This window comes from Helicoverpa zea, chromosome 2 (genome assembly GCF_022581195.2).
Source record: "Helicoverpa zea isolate HzStark_Cry1AcR chromosome 2, ilHelZeax1.1, whole genome shotgun sequence".
NCBI classification, from domain to species: domain Eukaryota; kingdom Metazoa; phylum Arthropoda; class Insecta; order Lepidoptera; family Noctuidae; genus Helicoverpa; species Helicoverpa zea.
The window spans coordinates 4,425,004-4,441,691 of NC_061453.1; the positions used below are offsets into that span (position 1 = coordinate 4,425,004).

The 16,688-nt window shown below is 34.3% G+C and overlaps 2 protein-coding genes across 7 annotated transcripts; one reads left to right on the forward strand and one right to left on the reverse strand.

The window, feature by feature from the left end:
* The first annotated feature begins 5,246 nt into the window (after positions 1-5,246).
* LOC124637503 lies at positions 5,247-10,998 on the forward strand. Of its 4 annotated transcripts, XM_047174024.1 has the most exons (5): positions 5,247-5,603; positions 5,975-7,244; positions 7,455-7,815; positions 8,856-8,915; positions 9,123-10,998. In XM_047174024.1, coding segments are annotated over exons 2-5 (1,326 nt in total). In that variant the 5' UTR covers positions 5,247-5,603; positions 5,975-7,242; the 3' UTR covers positions 10,026-10,998. The 4 variants fall into 4 exon arrangements, with proteins under 4 accessions (XP_047029980.1, XP_047029973.1, XP_047029991.1 ...); XM_047174017.1 differs by having other exon boundaries at positions 5,247-7,244; XM_047174035.1 differs by lacking the exon at positions 5,975-7,244.
* On the reverse strand, positions 10,992-14,263 carry LOC124637486. 3 transcript variants are annotated; one of them, XM_047173997.1, is made up of 4 exons: positions 13,096-14,263; positions 12,833-13,012; positions 12,103-12,746; positions 10,992-11,582 (listed from the first exon to the last, which is right to left on the reverse strand). In XM_047173997.1, exons 1-4 carry the CDS (start codon positions 13,706-13,708, stop codon positions 11,034-11,036), a joined length of 1,986 nt encoding a protein of 661 aa, XP_047029953.1. In that variant the 5' UTR covers positions 13,709-14,263; the 3' UTR covers positions 10,992-11,033. The 3 variants fall into 3 exon arrangements, with proteins under 3 accessions (XP_047029953.1, XP_047029959.1, XP_047029964.1); XM_047174003.1 differs by having other exon boundaries at positions 12,833-13,239; XM_047174008.1 differs by lacking the exon at positions 10,992-11,582 and having other exon boundaries at positions 12,611-13,012.
* Positions 14,264-16,688: the final 2,425 nt, after the last annotated feature.

Below are 16,688 nucleotides of genomic sequence, written 5' to 3' on the forward strand. Positions count from 1 at the left end.
ACCAATTGTCAGTACTTTATACCAAATCTTAAAATATATCTATATTTTCCGGACGGTGGACACTCCATATGCAGCATGATCTTTGTCGGACAAGCTTACCACAATTTTCTAGTTAACTTTATTAAACAAATCTCAAAAAATGAAACGTGTAAGTACGAAGAGCCATAGTGACGTCATATCGACAATTTCAGGAGACAAGCATTAAAAAACGCAGCGGCACCAAAATTTGCGCATTCGAAAAGTTTGTCGGACTCATCGTAAGGAAGGCACTCACAAAGTCTTAAATGTATATGTATCAAAAAAAAATTTGTTCGCCGGCCTGGGGACTAATGCGTAACATGCATAGACGCTGACATTCGGCGGCTGACAGTCAGTTGGTTTGAACGCAGCCTAATACGTTTATACAGGTGAACGCATATATGTACACAGTAGGTAACGGTGAATTTGGTTCAGAACAAAGTTTCAAGGTAGCTTTACTTTTACGTTTACGTTTGGCACATGTGGGAAGTTTGGTAATTAATAACAATTTGTGGAGTAACTTGTACCTGTATAATTTGAATTTCTGAGTTGATTTTCAATGTGCCTGTTATATTATGTTGTTATAATTACAAGTTATTTCTCTAACATGATATGTATGAGCTCAAACTTGACAGTAGACGATGTTATACATATCATCATGACGTGAGTACGTTAAAAGTGGGTTGAATTGAGCTTATGCCTACGCACTTTATATATTCATAATGGCGTCCACGGCCGATTTCGGGCACGGCGGCTGTTCTCATACAGACGCAGACACAGGTGCACTCCCTATTCCTTCACTCTCATAACCCGATGGGATGGCAATCCGGCACGACCGGAAAGAGATCAGGCATACATACTTAATAACTAATTAAAGATGATAACTTGTACCTACTTAATAAACTAGGTACAATGAACTGAATAAAAACTACAACCTTTTTATATTCACATATTATTTGTAGCTCAGAATAGTAGTTATTTTTGTAGAGTAACTCAAACAAATAGCGCTGTTGACTATACTTAGGTACTAGGACAACAGAAAGAGTCAGCTGTTAGCCTTCCCGCGTGACACGCTGTGAACCACATACAAAACAAGACGTTTGTGGGCCATGCATCAATTTGAGTGCATGTTACGTTGTTTGTACAATTTTTAGTTGAGCAAAATTAAATGTAATGTTTCTTAAAGATTTACATCTGTGGAATGTAAGTAGTATGATAAAAAATAAAGTTTAATAAGCTCAGCAATGGAAGATAATTTGCAGGTATGATGAAGAAGGGCTTATTTAAACTTATTCATGAAACATTTATTTCAGTTCAAAGTACTTTTATAACAAGAAAAAACTTCGAGACTCTAAACACAATTAATACGAAACGTCAATCTCATAAAGCCAATCGAATAGAACGTAATTGCTTGACAACATGAAACATTGTGCCCCTAATCAATATTGTGACTTTGAGCGGAAAATAGAAAACTTATCTTATTTGTCACCCAAGCAATCGTCTCGCCTTGTGTTTACAGAATAGCCAGTAATTTTTGCTGTACATTTTGCATCATTATAAAACTTCAATTTGTACATTAAAATTAAAAAACAGCCTTATTAAACACATTTCCTTTCCTTATTTTAAGGAAAAAAATGTTGTCGGACCTTTTATAATTAAATGCACTTACAGAGTCTTACTCACTTAATTAAGACAATTTTACCCCACAGAGGTATTAATTATTTTTCCCGACCCAAATTATAAACGATCTAAGTTCACCCAATATTCTTACCAAACTTCGGTTTAGGTTTCAAAACGGGGTCTTCAATAATTAAAATTGTTAAATCCCTTCACAGTAGAAAGATGAAACATAATACGTGTTTAAAATAATTTCTGCGCAACTTTACAAAAGGACATCTTCAGCTTTCAACAAAAACAAGAGACTTGTTTTGAAATCTTAATTTAAATAAGTGGGAGAAGTTTTGTTACAGGAATGCATATTTTATTATAAAGTAACCCTGACACGGAGTAATAGAAGTTACCACGAAGCAGTTTCGCAGAAGCAGGAAAAGCAATATTTTCACTTTAAAATATTCGTTCCAAACAAATTGGAACTGCGCTAGCTAGATTTGTACAAATGTATGTAATAAATAGGACATTGAATTTTATGTGGCCCACATGCTGGTACTGCGAAATAATTAATTATATTGTAAAATGTTGAGTTGTGAATCAAATATTGGTAACCTCAGATAGTGGTGTGGTACCGTGAGCCGATTTAAATTTTAAAACAAAAGGTTGTTTTAAACAGAGCATGAATGATCGCTATAGAAAATGATTGGAAACGAGAAAAGAACATGTATCGTCGTATCTTAAATGGGTCAAAATTATTTATATAAATATGCAATTTTAAATATAATGTTTATTTTGTCTCAGTACCCTAGAGGAAGGTATAATAAAAAGGGATTTTAGTACCCATAAGCATGTTACCATCGCCTTTCCATAGCCTTTAGCAATTTGCTCATATAAGACGAAATTCGTTTTGGGGAAAATGTCGCCCCATGACGTCATGGTAGGAAATTGAATTTTTAGGCGTTAGCAGCCATTTTATTAAATATTTAACTACATTTTATTTCGAAGCAGATGTTTGAGAAAGTTATTAAGATGTCTGTCTAAAACTTCAGGAAGAAGCTAAAATTAGATATTTTAGTTACACATGTTTCATGAAAATGCATCGATGTGTTGTAAAGTCTCAGTAGTTCTATCATACTCAGGCCCTAAGTTTCGCAGCAAACGAGTGCAACGGTTTCCCGGGCATTCCATACCGTTCATTGCAAACTATCTAATGACCATCACTACATAGTTATAGAACAAAGTAATTTCTCTATCTATATATCCCGATGTACATGTGCTTAAATCTTTAAAACTACGTAACGGATTTTGATACAGTTTTTTTTATAGATAGAGTGATTGAAGAAGAACGTTTATATGTAGGGTAGTAACATCAGCATTGCGAAGCCGGGGCGGGTCGCTAGTTTAGGTATAAATAACTCTTAGAACGTGTTTAGTTAATCTAAATGTCACCTTCTTAAAGAGTCCTAGCACAATCTATGACCACATTCCCGACTAGCGTGTCGCGTCGGCGTCGTAACTTAACTGAAGGCGAGGCTAGAGCGATAAGAGTAACTCACATCGAAAGGGTGTTTTGTGAAGCAGGATGCGAGGATTTATATTAAAACTCTCGAAAATTTCTCGGTAAACTTCAAAGCATGTGGTGTGATACAATTTTGTGAAGGAATCTTTATAAGGTTTAGTTTTGTAATTCATCATCTCCCGAGCCTTTTCACATTTAGTTGGGGTTGGCTTCCAGTCAATCCGGATGCAGCCGAATACCAGTGTTTTACAAGGAGCTTTTATTGTGATTATGGTATAAAAATAAACATAAACATTTTTTTTAAACCTTTCACATGCAGTGCAAAAGAAGTCGCAGTTGCTCACTGTATTAAGGAAGTTTCTTTGCTCGTAGCACAGTGCTACGCCGTAGGCTAGTTAAGTTCAGAAAATAAAGCAGTCAATAAGTAATCAATCTATTTTAACATAATGTGTTTAAAGGCTATTTCATTTAATTTGACTTTGGGTGTGTAAAATATTATGTACTAAATTTAATATTCACATCATGTCTGGTCTCCCTACAAGACGTATACAACGAGTATAAGTACATTTAAGACAAAAAAAAACACTGTTTTATTAATGAAATTCATCAATTATTTCTTCACAAAATAATTAGCTTTAGGCATGAACTAAATAAAACCCATTATTTTAAAGCTCAAGGGTATTCCAAGCATTTAACAAATATATTTATTAATGACCGTACTTAATCCATACTTAACACATTCACTGCGTTACGGCAAGTATTTGGCCGTATTTGACTCTCAGCCAGTGCGGTAGCTCGTTGTCCTTGTTTTGCGTACTGTGCGGGGGCGATTTATCTAAGTTCCCTTGCGCGTAGGAATGAGATAGTGATATTTTCAATATTGTTGCTTTTAATATAATAATATTGTACACTAACAATATACGGCAAAATAGTTGCCGTAACGCACAGTAAAATAATTATTTTCATTCAGTGCGGTACGGCGAATATCTTGCCGTACCCCCCCAACCCCGCACCACACTGCATGCGTCCGCGCGGCGGTTCAGTGTGCGCTAGTGCTGGCCGTAAGCAAGACGTAACAATATTTTTTGTGAAAAATATTACGCGGTTCTGCTACAATGAGACGTTCACATAAAAAACTGGATTTGAGTAGAGAGAGAGAGGGGAAATCATCATCTTGATGCCAAAGATGTCAAGTGTGAAAATAATTCAGTGGAATAACTACCTACTTACTAAGTTTCATACACGTCCTTTAATAGTTTTTAGTTTTTTTTTAAATTTGTCTGTTGGCGTAGTGGTTGTGGGTTAGATTCCCACACAAATCAAACATTCTTTGTCTAGTTGTCTTGGTCTGGGTGTATTTTCTAACTATACTATGCATTATATGTATTTGGGACTAGGTGGCGCTATAGTGTGATTGTGGTAGAACATAAATACATATTTATACATATTATATAATTAGGATACCTAATTATGTTGATTTATATAATAATATAACACTGATAAATATGAATATTTTATCTACAATAAAAAATATTTTTAAACCATCGACTATCATTCCAGAAGTAAACCCCATCCCTAGCATTTTTTCACTTCTACGCTGTACGGCATATATATTGCCGCGAATGAAAGATTTTGAAAAATCTCTGTATCTTTCAAAGTATAACAGAGAACCCGGGGCGACTGCAGCTAGGTGTATACAAGGATATAGTCTATCGATTTGTTGATAAAAACCATTGATATAGGTGGTTTCCACGTCTGTATAGGCTTTGAAAGTCAGGTTCTGGTACGGCAAAATAGAAGCCGTAACGCATATCAGGAAATATAGATACGGGCAGCATTTGTCTCGTATCGCACTAGTAGAAAGTTTAGATTTAACGCTGCCGCAGTGAATGTGTTAATAGTCTATACTTAATAGCGAAGATCTTATTCAACAAATGATGTAATAAAATATATAGACGTGGTATTAGGGGAATATTAATAGTCCTAGTGTAAAACAAATAGAGCTATTAATATTAATAGCTATTTTATCTGAAAAAAATTGGTTCTCAATTGATGTTGACACCCCAACAAGCAAAATCAGTACTTTAAACGTTCTTTAAGAGCATTTTATTTTCACTTATAAGAATCTTGTAGCATGCTACAAAGTTGAATTTGGGCGCAGTTATACGAGCATTTAGTTCTATAACTATCTTATAATCATCTTATACAATGTTATTAAGCCTTATAATATACTTGACGAAGCTCAATAGCGCCTTTAATGATATGAGACTAAACAATTACAAGTGCAAACACTCTTGTTAGTATCTGACGTAAGTATTTTATTAGAGCAATCTTGTTTATAAAGCACTTGTAATGGTCTTAGAAAATAGTTTTAAGTATATTTTAATACAAGTTATTTTCGTTGTTGCTTTGACTGGTCGTGCCGGATTTTTTGTGTTACCACGCACGTAAAAACGTAAGTAAACTTACTATTACTATTATTACTTGTAGTACTTTAAAACATCGGTAATATATTGTAAATATAGTGTGTGAACTCGTGGGGAAGTAATATTTACTGTAAATATGTATCGAAATTTAGTTAATTTCACGGGGCCCTTCGAAAATTCCACATTAGTATAATGTTGCGAATAAATTATTTCATAAATTCTTATGCATATCGGCCATGTTTTAAAATTGCTCTTGATTAAGTCCTTTATGGAACCATTATAGGTAAACTAGTACTTGTAGCAGTTTCTGTCCAGACTACTCGCCTCCATTTTAAAACAAATTAGGGTTCCCTTGAAGTAAATTAAAGTCAGCTAGCTAATGATTGATTTTCCTTTTTAGGATTTAATCAACAAGATGGTGGTCATTTTTGATGTTGACTGTTTTTTGACCAAATCGTCATTGATTTTACTAAATCATGTGAGATGGCCTTGGACAAACACACATTTTGTGTTATCCGAAAGCTGCAATGGGTGTGGATTTCCAGTTTATTTAAACAATATGGATAGACCTACTCACTTCATTTCTAATCAAGAAAATCTAAAACTTTTCATGCATCAAAGCTTTTTTTGGTGCCCGAATTGCTCCCAGTACAGCATATATGACCATTACATAGAAGATGAATGCACAAATTGCTACTGATTTTGTATCCACATAACTTTTTACACACGCAAAAGTACTTAACTAATTTTAGAATAGTGCTATCCAATAAAATAATAATAAAAAAAACATTATACGGCTGGGCAACCGAAATAACAAGAAATTCCTTCCCGCGCCACCCTGTTTGACAAATATTTTGAAGGTACGATTATACAACTGCTATCTATCGAATTACTATCTGTATCAGTGGTTTATAGTACGGCCGCGGAGTTATAACCGATTTGACACATGACGAATTGTCAATTTTAGTGAAGTAAGGATTAATTTAATTACTTTATTTACATCGAGTATACACTTATATGTAAAAATATGTAATGTATCTACAGTATAAGGATGTTACGAAGTTTTTTTCCGATTCCGAAAAGTCGGAAGTTCCGATTGATACACCTCCGACTCTGGTTTCGGCTTCGACACTATTAAATCGGAAGTCGATCGGAGGCAGCGCCACAGGAACAGCAGTACCTAAGCATGTACGAACGAAATTAAACTTGCCGCACGGGAATCCCCTCTCTCCGCGTGCTTTCTGTCGATTACTCTATCACTTCTTGTTTTGCATGTAATGAGATCGTGTCATTTGTTTCGTGATTGAATATTTATCGCGTCCAGCAGGCTCAGTAGCAAGCGAGCAACTTTTTAGTGGTTCTGGTCTAATCTATGATCCGTTGAGAAATAAATTGGAGACAGAGATAAAGCTGCGCAGTTTTTGTTTATTAAATACAATTTGCTACTTTTGGAGTCACTTCATTTGCTTTAATTTAATTAATTGAATAAAGGGAATAATAAATATTAAGAATCTGTCAAATCAGTAATAACTCAGCGGCCGTATTATAGCGGTAGTACCTACACAGCTGCAGTACGGGCGCCAGAGGTGCGGGGGGCGGTTGCATGTCGAACCAGTAGCTGTCTAGCAGTAGTAGCACCTGAGTTGTCAGGAAGAGCGCGTGTGCTTAATGTGAGTAAGGTGTATCGCCAGAGATTTACGTATTTTTACTATATTTGAAGTAACTTTCCTAGAGTATAGTAGCTACTAGTATTTCCTAGAGACGGACCTGATCACGCGTTGTGTTGAAACTCTCTACGAGGCAAGGTCAACGTGTTTCCACAAACTTGTGGGTGATTATATTATTCTTTTTTTTCTAGTCAAACATTATTTTGTTTACAGGTTCAAAATGCCATTTAAAATTGTTCAGACCATTGAAAAGGGTAACATTGTATTGACATGTGTACCACATCAATGGGAGAGCGATGGAGTTTTGTATTGGCCCAGAAAACAAACCCAGTCACAGACGAGTAAGTTACAAAAGGATGAAGGTAGTTGGCCCGATGAATCTTGGGAAAAAATAAACTGTGCGGTAAAAAGGCGGAGCATAAAAACGTATCAAAATGCAATACATGAAATTGATATAATGAGCAATAATTCAGACACAGAACCTGACATAGAATACGTCTCATCAAAAAAACAGCGCAATTGCTCTGATCTTCCACAGCTGTCATATGATAATATGGCAGAAGAAATTTTAAAGGTTTGTACAGAAACTTCAACTCATCTTGGCGCGCGGCTCTATGTGTGCGTAAAGCTTGTAGGCATAGATACCATGACTGCGGGTGACTAACTACTAACAACCGCGGGCGGCTGATTGTGATTTGATTGTTGATCAGACTATTAAACTGATTAAATATATAGAAATGTAACAATAAAGATTTACGTGACGTTAACATTATCCTTATTACTAACTAGCCGTTTTCCCGCGGTTTCACTCGCATCCCGTGGGTATTACTGCCCGTACCCGGATAAAATATAGCCTATGTCACTCGTGGATAATGTAGCTTTCGAATGGTGAAAGAATTTTTAAAATCGGTCCAGTAGTTTTTTAACAAAGTTTTCCTCTTTATAATATTAGTATAGATAAATATATTTACAGTGTTTAATCTATACAGTGTTTTGTCACGAACTCTCTTATTTTGGAAAAAGAGCGAAAAAGACAAAACACTGTGTAGCGTATGTATACACTATGTAAATATTTTTGTTAGTAAGGTATATATATATTTATTATGATATATTTAACAACTGTATGTGACATTATAGGTATTTTCAATTACTGAACCTGCACACGTGTTGCTCGGACGACGACTGAGCGTCACCCGCTTCACTGTCACACAAATCAAAGCTGCATATTTATATATATGTGCACACGCACTCTAGAGCCGCGCGCCAAGATGAATTTAAGTATACTTATGTGCTTTTGAATTAAAGTTAATTGATTTCAAAGTCGCTTCTGAAATACCTGTTTATAGTGCATGTAGCTGACGTGATATTTTCACAGATCGTGGATCGATTTTACATTAAGTAGGTATTTCCTTTTTGTCTGAGAGATTATATGAACTTAGACTGGTACAAACAGCGTCACGCTGTGCTAGTCTCTCGTGTATTAGCGTCACTATGTGGAAAGGGCTAGCATTATCGTGACGCTCGCCGCGCCGTCTGTACCACACGAACGAAACCGTTGCTTTCAAAATTGTTGTCCGTTATTTTTTAAATGATTTCAATAAATTATATTTTCAGAATAATGAGCATAATGCTTCTTCAGCAATAATACCTGAAGATGGAGAACAAATAATGGTGGTAAGTTATAAATACGTAACATACAAATATATTGATGTTATATTACGCAGAGAATATTAGACAGCAACATAGTAAAATGTGCCGTTACTATAAGTATATCACCGTTCCAAACATATAAGCTCACTGTATTGTACTAACTTAATATTTACTTACATAAAAAATAGTATTGCCGTCATATTTAGCTAACTCATGATTGTTATTGTTTAGACTAATTACGAAATCACGACACCGAAAGAGTCAACTCCATCTGAAACACCGTTGAGCGCGCCGCAAGAAAATATTGAAAAATACATTGTTATTCCTGAAAGTAATCAGTCGGACACACCTATAATATACTCGTACATTAATAAAGAAACAAGTTTATCAGAAGAACAATGCGAATTAAAATCCATGAAAATAGATATCACCACTATTAAAAGTGACCTAAAATCCATAAATGACGATATGAAGACTATAATGGGGACCCTAAACACAACACTAAATAATCAAGCCGTATTACACGAAACACTGAAATCGATTTTATTACAAGTGACTGAAATACAAGTTACGAACGAAGAATTCATTAAAAAATCTATTACAGAAAAACAAAACCATTCGTTGATGTTAAAACCAATACAAGATTTAAAAGATTTAGAAGAGTTTGAAAATAAATTGATGGATTCTGATTATAGAGAAGATTTACTAAGAAAGTTTAGTGTGTTTGGCACTAAAGGGACAGGGAAGGGAATCACAAGAGCATATACAATTATTGATATTTTGTTTGAAAGAAAGTTTTTCAAATCGTGTTCGTGGACTGGAGCTTCACGTTCCCAAAATGAAACAACAGAAAAAATCTGCTTAAAAGGTTTCTCTAAGATGATTGGTTTCTTTTTTGAAGTTATTTATAAACAAGACTCGTCGTTCCATTTAACTGACTGTCATAATTTTTTTAAAACAATTTTGCGAAATGCCGATCAGCGGGCCAAATCGAAGCAATTACGAACTTCCGCAAGTAAATGCAGAGGAAAAAATAGCGCCAAAAGGACTTCTTCTGAAAATCCTACATCTACACCACAAACCACTGGTAACCAATTAGAAGTTGAAGATGTTACAGAGGAAATTTTTGTCTGAAACTATTTGATCTAATTTTTATTTGACTAAGTGACTTTTGCATCAATATTAATTATAACACGAGAGACATTAGACTACCCCAATCTGTCTTTGACAGTTTGGGATAGTCTGACGTGCTGTCGTCACTCAAATACAAATAGATCAATATCCCTAGTAACTAAATCAAATCATTTCAGACAAAAATTTAGTCTGATCTGATTTGCTGAAATTATCTTCTAAGTTGTGTAGTTTTAGTAAATTTTACCAGACTGCGACGATGCTCAAAATTAGGGTTATATATTTGACCTGAATTAAAGAATATAATCTTATATTATATTATAAAAAATATTTCAATTTAAATTTGCCATAAAGATGATTACATGATCTTAATGGCGAAGTTAAATTGATATATTTTGTTTAACTCGTAAAGTTTTATTAGTTATAAGATTTATTAGTACAAGGAAGCTAAGATAAATTTAAAATTGTTGCCAGCACATTAAGCAACCCCAAAAAATCTGACAAATTTCTTTAAATGACTTTCAACTTTATTACACATAAAACATTCATAATATAATAAGGTGCTTATATGTTATGGATTACGTTCAATTTTGAAAATTTGTCAGATTTTTGAGATAGGTTGATGTGCTGGCCGCCGTACAAAGAAGCTTAAAAATTAAGTTTGTTGAGACTAGTTATAAGGACTACAATAGATGATTATAAGATTGATTAAAAAGAAAAAAGAAGAGGCCCATACCCAGACATAGGTAATGTCAGGCTAAAATGACGATGATGATGAGTGATTATTTTATTAGTCAAACTGATTATGAAGACTACAATAGATTATTATATGACTGATTATGAAGATGACAAAGATTATAAGACTGATTATAACGATTATAAGACTGATTATGAAACTGATTATAAAGATTATAAGACTGATTATAAAGATTGTAAGACTAATGTTTAATTTTGAATAAAACATAATTGTTATAAAGTATCGTTTTATTTTTTGCTCTTTAAACTTGAAATTTACAGGGTATGTAACAATGGTAAGAAAAATATCTCTGAATTGTAAGTAATACTAACTAGTTTACATTTTATATTTTGAACTTTGCATAATACCTCCGATTTTTCAATAGGAGCACAATCGCATTTATAAATATTCAAAAAAGAAGATTTTAGTGGTTTTTCAAAAGCGTCGAGGATATTAACAATGCGATATCCCGTGATTTCTATTTCAAGCTTAGTGTTGTCTTTTAAGCTGATGGATTTTAATTCTATTACATGATTTTTGTCAGTAAGAAACCACTTGTCTTCATCTTTCGATGATAAAATATATGTTTCTAGGTGTAAAACTAATAAACCGTTTCGCTGGTTTTTTTTAATATATGGATAGTGTACAATTTCTTCGCTAAGATGCTCCGTTTCGATTAACTGCCTTTCAATTATTCTTCTTGCAACTTGCTGTAATGGTTGTTTTCCATGTCTGATAGTTTGTTTAATAGCGTATAATTTATTTTCAAAAGGATATGCATTAAAAGTTTGCAGAATACCAAATTTTCTTACTTCGTCAACTATTTTCGTTAACTAATTGTTTGTATATTGACTATTTGTGTTTGTGTAATGGTCGGCGGCATAGACCACAGATAAAATATAATTTTGCGAAGCGCGAGTGTCACTTCCAGTCGCATTCGTTCGGAATGCTGCGTAACTAGGTAGTTATTTTTCTCTATTTATATTTAGTTTGTTTTTATAGTAGTATTTTATATCCATAAATATATATAACACTTTTTATATTTTATATATTTAGTTTAGCTTAAATGCACCGATTGACGTCACATGTTAGTGCTGGCCATCGCTGAAAACCAGCGCAGCGACTCTGTCTCGCATAGGGTCGCTGCATAATGCTGAGCGAGGGCCATTTCGCGTGCTTGTGACGCATATTCTTATTATTCTTGTGTTTTCTTTTTATTGATGTTTTTATTTTATTTTTGTGTTTTTTTTTTTTTTTTATGATTATGTATGCTACTGTTTGTGTTCGATATGCGTCATGAACGCGAATAAATGCTTTGATTTGATTTGATTTGATTTGAACTATATGTGTTAAATTATGTATGTTACTAGTAATGTAGTCTCGCCCGTAGAAGGCCTTAAAACTTTCTGTAAAATCTTCTAACATTTTTTCAGCAATTGGCAAGAGTGGCAAATGCTTTTCATTTGAGCAAATCGTTATGGCGCAAAACAAGTTTAAAAAATGATAAAATGGTTCTGGTTTGAGCACGTGATTTAAAATTATAACGCTTAGATAATAAAAAAAAGAGCGGTATTCGGAACCTTTCCAATGGGCCAAAACATCTACAGATCTCATTGATCTGTGAATTTCTTTGGGCATTTGACAATTCAGTAAAAAGCTATTGACAATATCAATTTCACGAGCACTCCATTTGGTTAGGTATTTTCCCAACTTTCCGTCACGCCATCCAATCAACAACCGCTTCATCAAGCCAAGGTCTATTAGGTGTAATGAGTCTGCCACAGGAAAATCCTCTATCATATCTATGTTTAGTTTCAATAACGGAGAATCATGCTTATGGTGTTCTTCATATTTTTTAGCACGAAAATCTTTATCGTTTCTTTTAGGACAATTGGACTTAGGAAATGTTACAGTATTTGATTTATGTGAGTATTCGCCAATCACCGTACATTTCAGACAGCCATGCTTTCCATTAAAATTTGTGACACCTGTAAGAAATTAAACATCCATATTTTTCATTCATATTAAAATATCAGATATCAGATAATTCAAATAATATCAATACTAAACTTGCCTTTAATCAAGGCTCTTGCTGGTGAATCACAAATGAAGGCTCTTAATTTGACTTTGATTTTAGATTCATTTGGCGCCAACGATGTATCTAATCCATATTCTTCAAGTTCGTTCATTTCTTTCACAAAAGACTCTAAATAAGCATTTAGATCAGATGGTTTTCCTTCACCCGCATAAATTCCTTGAAAAATAATATATCTATATAAATAATTTAATAAAGTAGGTAGTTAAAGTTTCTACGATATTGAAATAGTGTTATCTTACCAATCACAAAGGGAGGTATGTGGGGAATTTCAAAGATGTTACACAAAATAGGCCAGAGTTGATGTCTTGAACTTTTGTATACAGGCAACCCATCTATGTTTACATTTAACGAAATCGTATTTCGTAAAGTATTCAAATCCAGCCCCTGCAGTGTATTTTTTAGGCATTTAATCAATCCGTTATGCCAATACTGTCCTGGATCTGAGGTTGTAATATGCACCGTTTCTTTGTTTGTATGAAGTAAAGTACGAGCATCTTTGGGTAAAACATTACCTAATCTTTTGTTCAAAAAAGTAAAGAGTTCGTTTAGGGCCAGGTGAGGTATATTAAATTTTATAGCCCAGCTTTGCATGTCTTTCAGAAATTCATGATTATTGTCATAGTCAGTGGTCTCTTCGATATATTCTTCTTCGCTGTTCTGAACTTCTTCACTTTCTGAGTCGTGGGGAAGACGTGGAAAAATATTTCTGCTCACGGAACCCTCAATTATTCCGCCTAACGCACTTGATTTTATTTCTGAAGACCCTGACATAATTAATTCTTTATACCTATTTTTTACCTTTCTCCTGTAACCACCACTTCTTTTCAATCGTTTCCAATCATTTAAGTTCATATTAAACTGAATTCTCACAATGGACGGGTACAACTGAATGTTACAAAATGGCTGACGTTTACTAATAAAGTGTTTGATCTACAAGTTTATAAGTTTTTTTTAACTTATAGCGCTCTTATTAAGTTCTAAGGCTAATAAAAGTCTTGAGCAAGACTATGACGGCACAAACTTGTAGTGGTCTCAGCTAAGGATGTTATAATATCGTTTTCTCTCACAAAATGCTAGTATAGGATCAAAATATTATTCAGGATTGTTTAGTCCTATAAGTGTCCTAAAAGATAATCTTGTAGTTAACTATAAGACTGATATATAAAAACAATTACTCTTGAGCATATCTATGCTTGTGAAATGCTGCTACTAGTAAAAGTGTCTTATAAATGTTTTAGAGGTCAGTCTTGTAGCGGACTATAAGACCGAGATATAAAATCTAATGCGCTTGAGTATGTTTAGGCTTGGCAAATGCTGTTATAAGTCATAGAGTCTACCGCAATACCATAACAAGAACGTTATAAGTAGTAATAGACTTATAATTTTTCTTATAGGATTACTTTGCTTGTTGGGACGAAAACAGCTGACACACGCTTGAGGCGTTTGTAAGTTGGTAGAATTAGAGTATTCGCACACTGCAAACTTTTAGCCGGCTGACAGTTTTTTTGGACTCATAAATCAATATGAAGATGAATAGTAGTACGCACATACAAAGATCAGGTATTTAGCCGGTGTCAGATCGACCGAAAACTTTGCTTGGTATCAAGATTTGCTTTAAAAATAAAAAATTGCTTGCCATCGAGTCAACGGTCGCCGACCGTATAGTCTAAAGCGTGCAGATAGTTTTAGGGGTTTATAAAAGAGCCAGTGGTACTAATTCCTCTCATAAAAGACCTCCTTAATGACCGGGGCACAAACAATAATACTATGAACCAGCAATATTAGATGTAAGCCTCACAGGGCCGTTTCATGTAACCTTCTTCAGAGCAAGAATACATATTCAGCAGCGATCATTTACGAGCTTTATACGGGCAATATACTCGCCCCGGGTTAATCGGAATCAGCATTTAAGATTTAGCTGGCTATAGTATAGATATAGGTACAGTTACAATTAGAAAACTTCCTGATCGTAAGGTCTATTCTGCCTTATCGATCGAGACTAAAGTTCTAAAATGTTAGACCTGTCTCCGCTTTGGAGGCTTAGCGTCTGCAGTTTTTTTTGGCAAGTTTTTAGTCAGTAGCTTAGAATATTTTATAAGGTCCATATTGATCCAGACTTTAGAAGAATAACAATAGTTTTTTCCAAAGAAAATTAAGCAACAAAATGTCTACGATAGACCTTCTCAACTAGCACATTATGCTATCGAAGCTACTCTGTGGTCAGGAAAAACAATTAAATTATATTTCCCGTTCCACATTCGCTTCATAAAGCGTAAACACTCAGCGCATAATGTTTATTCAAGCGCAGTTTTCGCTTCATTTTCCGCTTTATATTCATTCTGAAAACAGAGCCGGTAATTCTATTCAAACAGAGATTTGATTATTTTTGTTTGCGCTGCATCCGAGGATGTGAAGGTGTACTAGTGTCCCGTATAGGGTGCAGAAATGCAAACAGTTACCGTTTTCTATTAAGGACTGCCAACAAAACAGTGTGCAGTTTTTGCTGATTAAAAATGGAGCATCCTTTTTCTATATGCCAGCACTGTTATTATTTTTTGTGATGGCAATAATTATTCCACTTATATCGCGGAGTTTAAACGTTTTTAAACAATTGAACTATAAACAAAATACATTATTGACATTGTAGTCAATAATGCCCGAAATTAGATAATCTTCATTAATTTCCTTTGCCTAGAACACCTTGGCTTTTTTTTGTGATTGAATAAAAAATAAGTTGATTGAATGGTGTCAACAACGGCTCGATATTTACTGGCAAGCGCGTGACTGATTCTCAGTGAGAGATTATTTAAAGAGGATTAAGGAGACTTCCATCTCTTTCTGGTGAGGAAGGTAAGAACGAGATGGCACTTAAGATGGTGAGATGCCTACAGCTTGCAAACGAGTCATAGCGGCTTAGAGAATTCCAATCAGAACTTACTTGGTAGTCGTATACTTACTTTGCTACTAATTTGAATAAGTAGGTATAGTTCATTGGAAATATTTTTCTACTTTGTTGGACAGTCAATCGATAGAAATCAAAAGTATTATATTTTTATTTGGTTATTCAATATTTGTTATCCAACCGAGAATCTTTATGGAATTAAAGCTACTTTTTTGTATATGAATACATTAAAGAGAAACAGCCTCGAAGACGCACAAAAAATTCAGTACACAACGAAAAGACGTACAAAACGAATGAGCCAAATTGGTGTCAACTGATATTACTTTCTCCTGCCTAGGCTAATTTTCAAGTCTATAGCAGACGTCTCTTCTGACAGACTGATCGATGGATAGTCCTAGAAGCCGTCAGTACCCCTATCACTTTGGCATAATGATTTCTTAACTAATTACTTGAGCCAATATATTTAAGGCTTTTAATCCTAGGCCTAAACGTGGCCTGCTCTAATGGATTCTAGTACCTACTTAAATTCTGCTGATGCGCAATTGTATTAAATGAAAGTTTTACTTCGTATCTGAAAGAGTTTCGTTCGGGTTGTTCATAGGAGTTATCTAACTTGTGTTTTATAGTAGGTATAGGATGAACTGTTAGAACACCTTTTCTAAAAAAAAATATGTAAAGGGTAGTAAATACTTATAACAACATTTCTCTACGTTAAAGAAAACGCAAAAAAAAACACCGTAATTTATTTATAAGTGATCTTGATTTCCTTAATTAATTGACTAATCAATGCTTCGTAGTCTGGAACCTTCTGGAACCCTACAATTGAAAACTAAGTTAAACAACCGCTAAGTATGAGATTACTTCAGTTCCAACTAGGTAAACAATACTCTGAGTCGAGTATTGACCAGCTTGTTTAGGACTAAAGTCTAG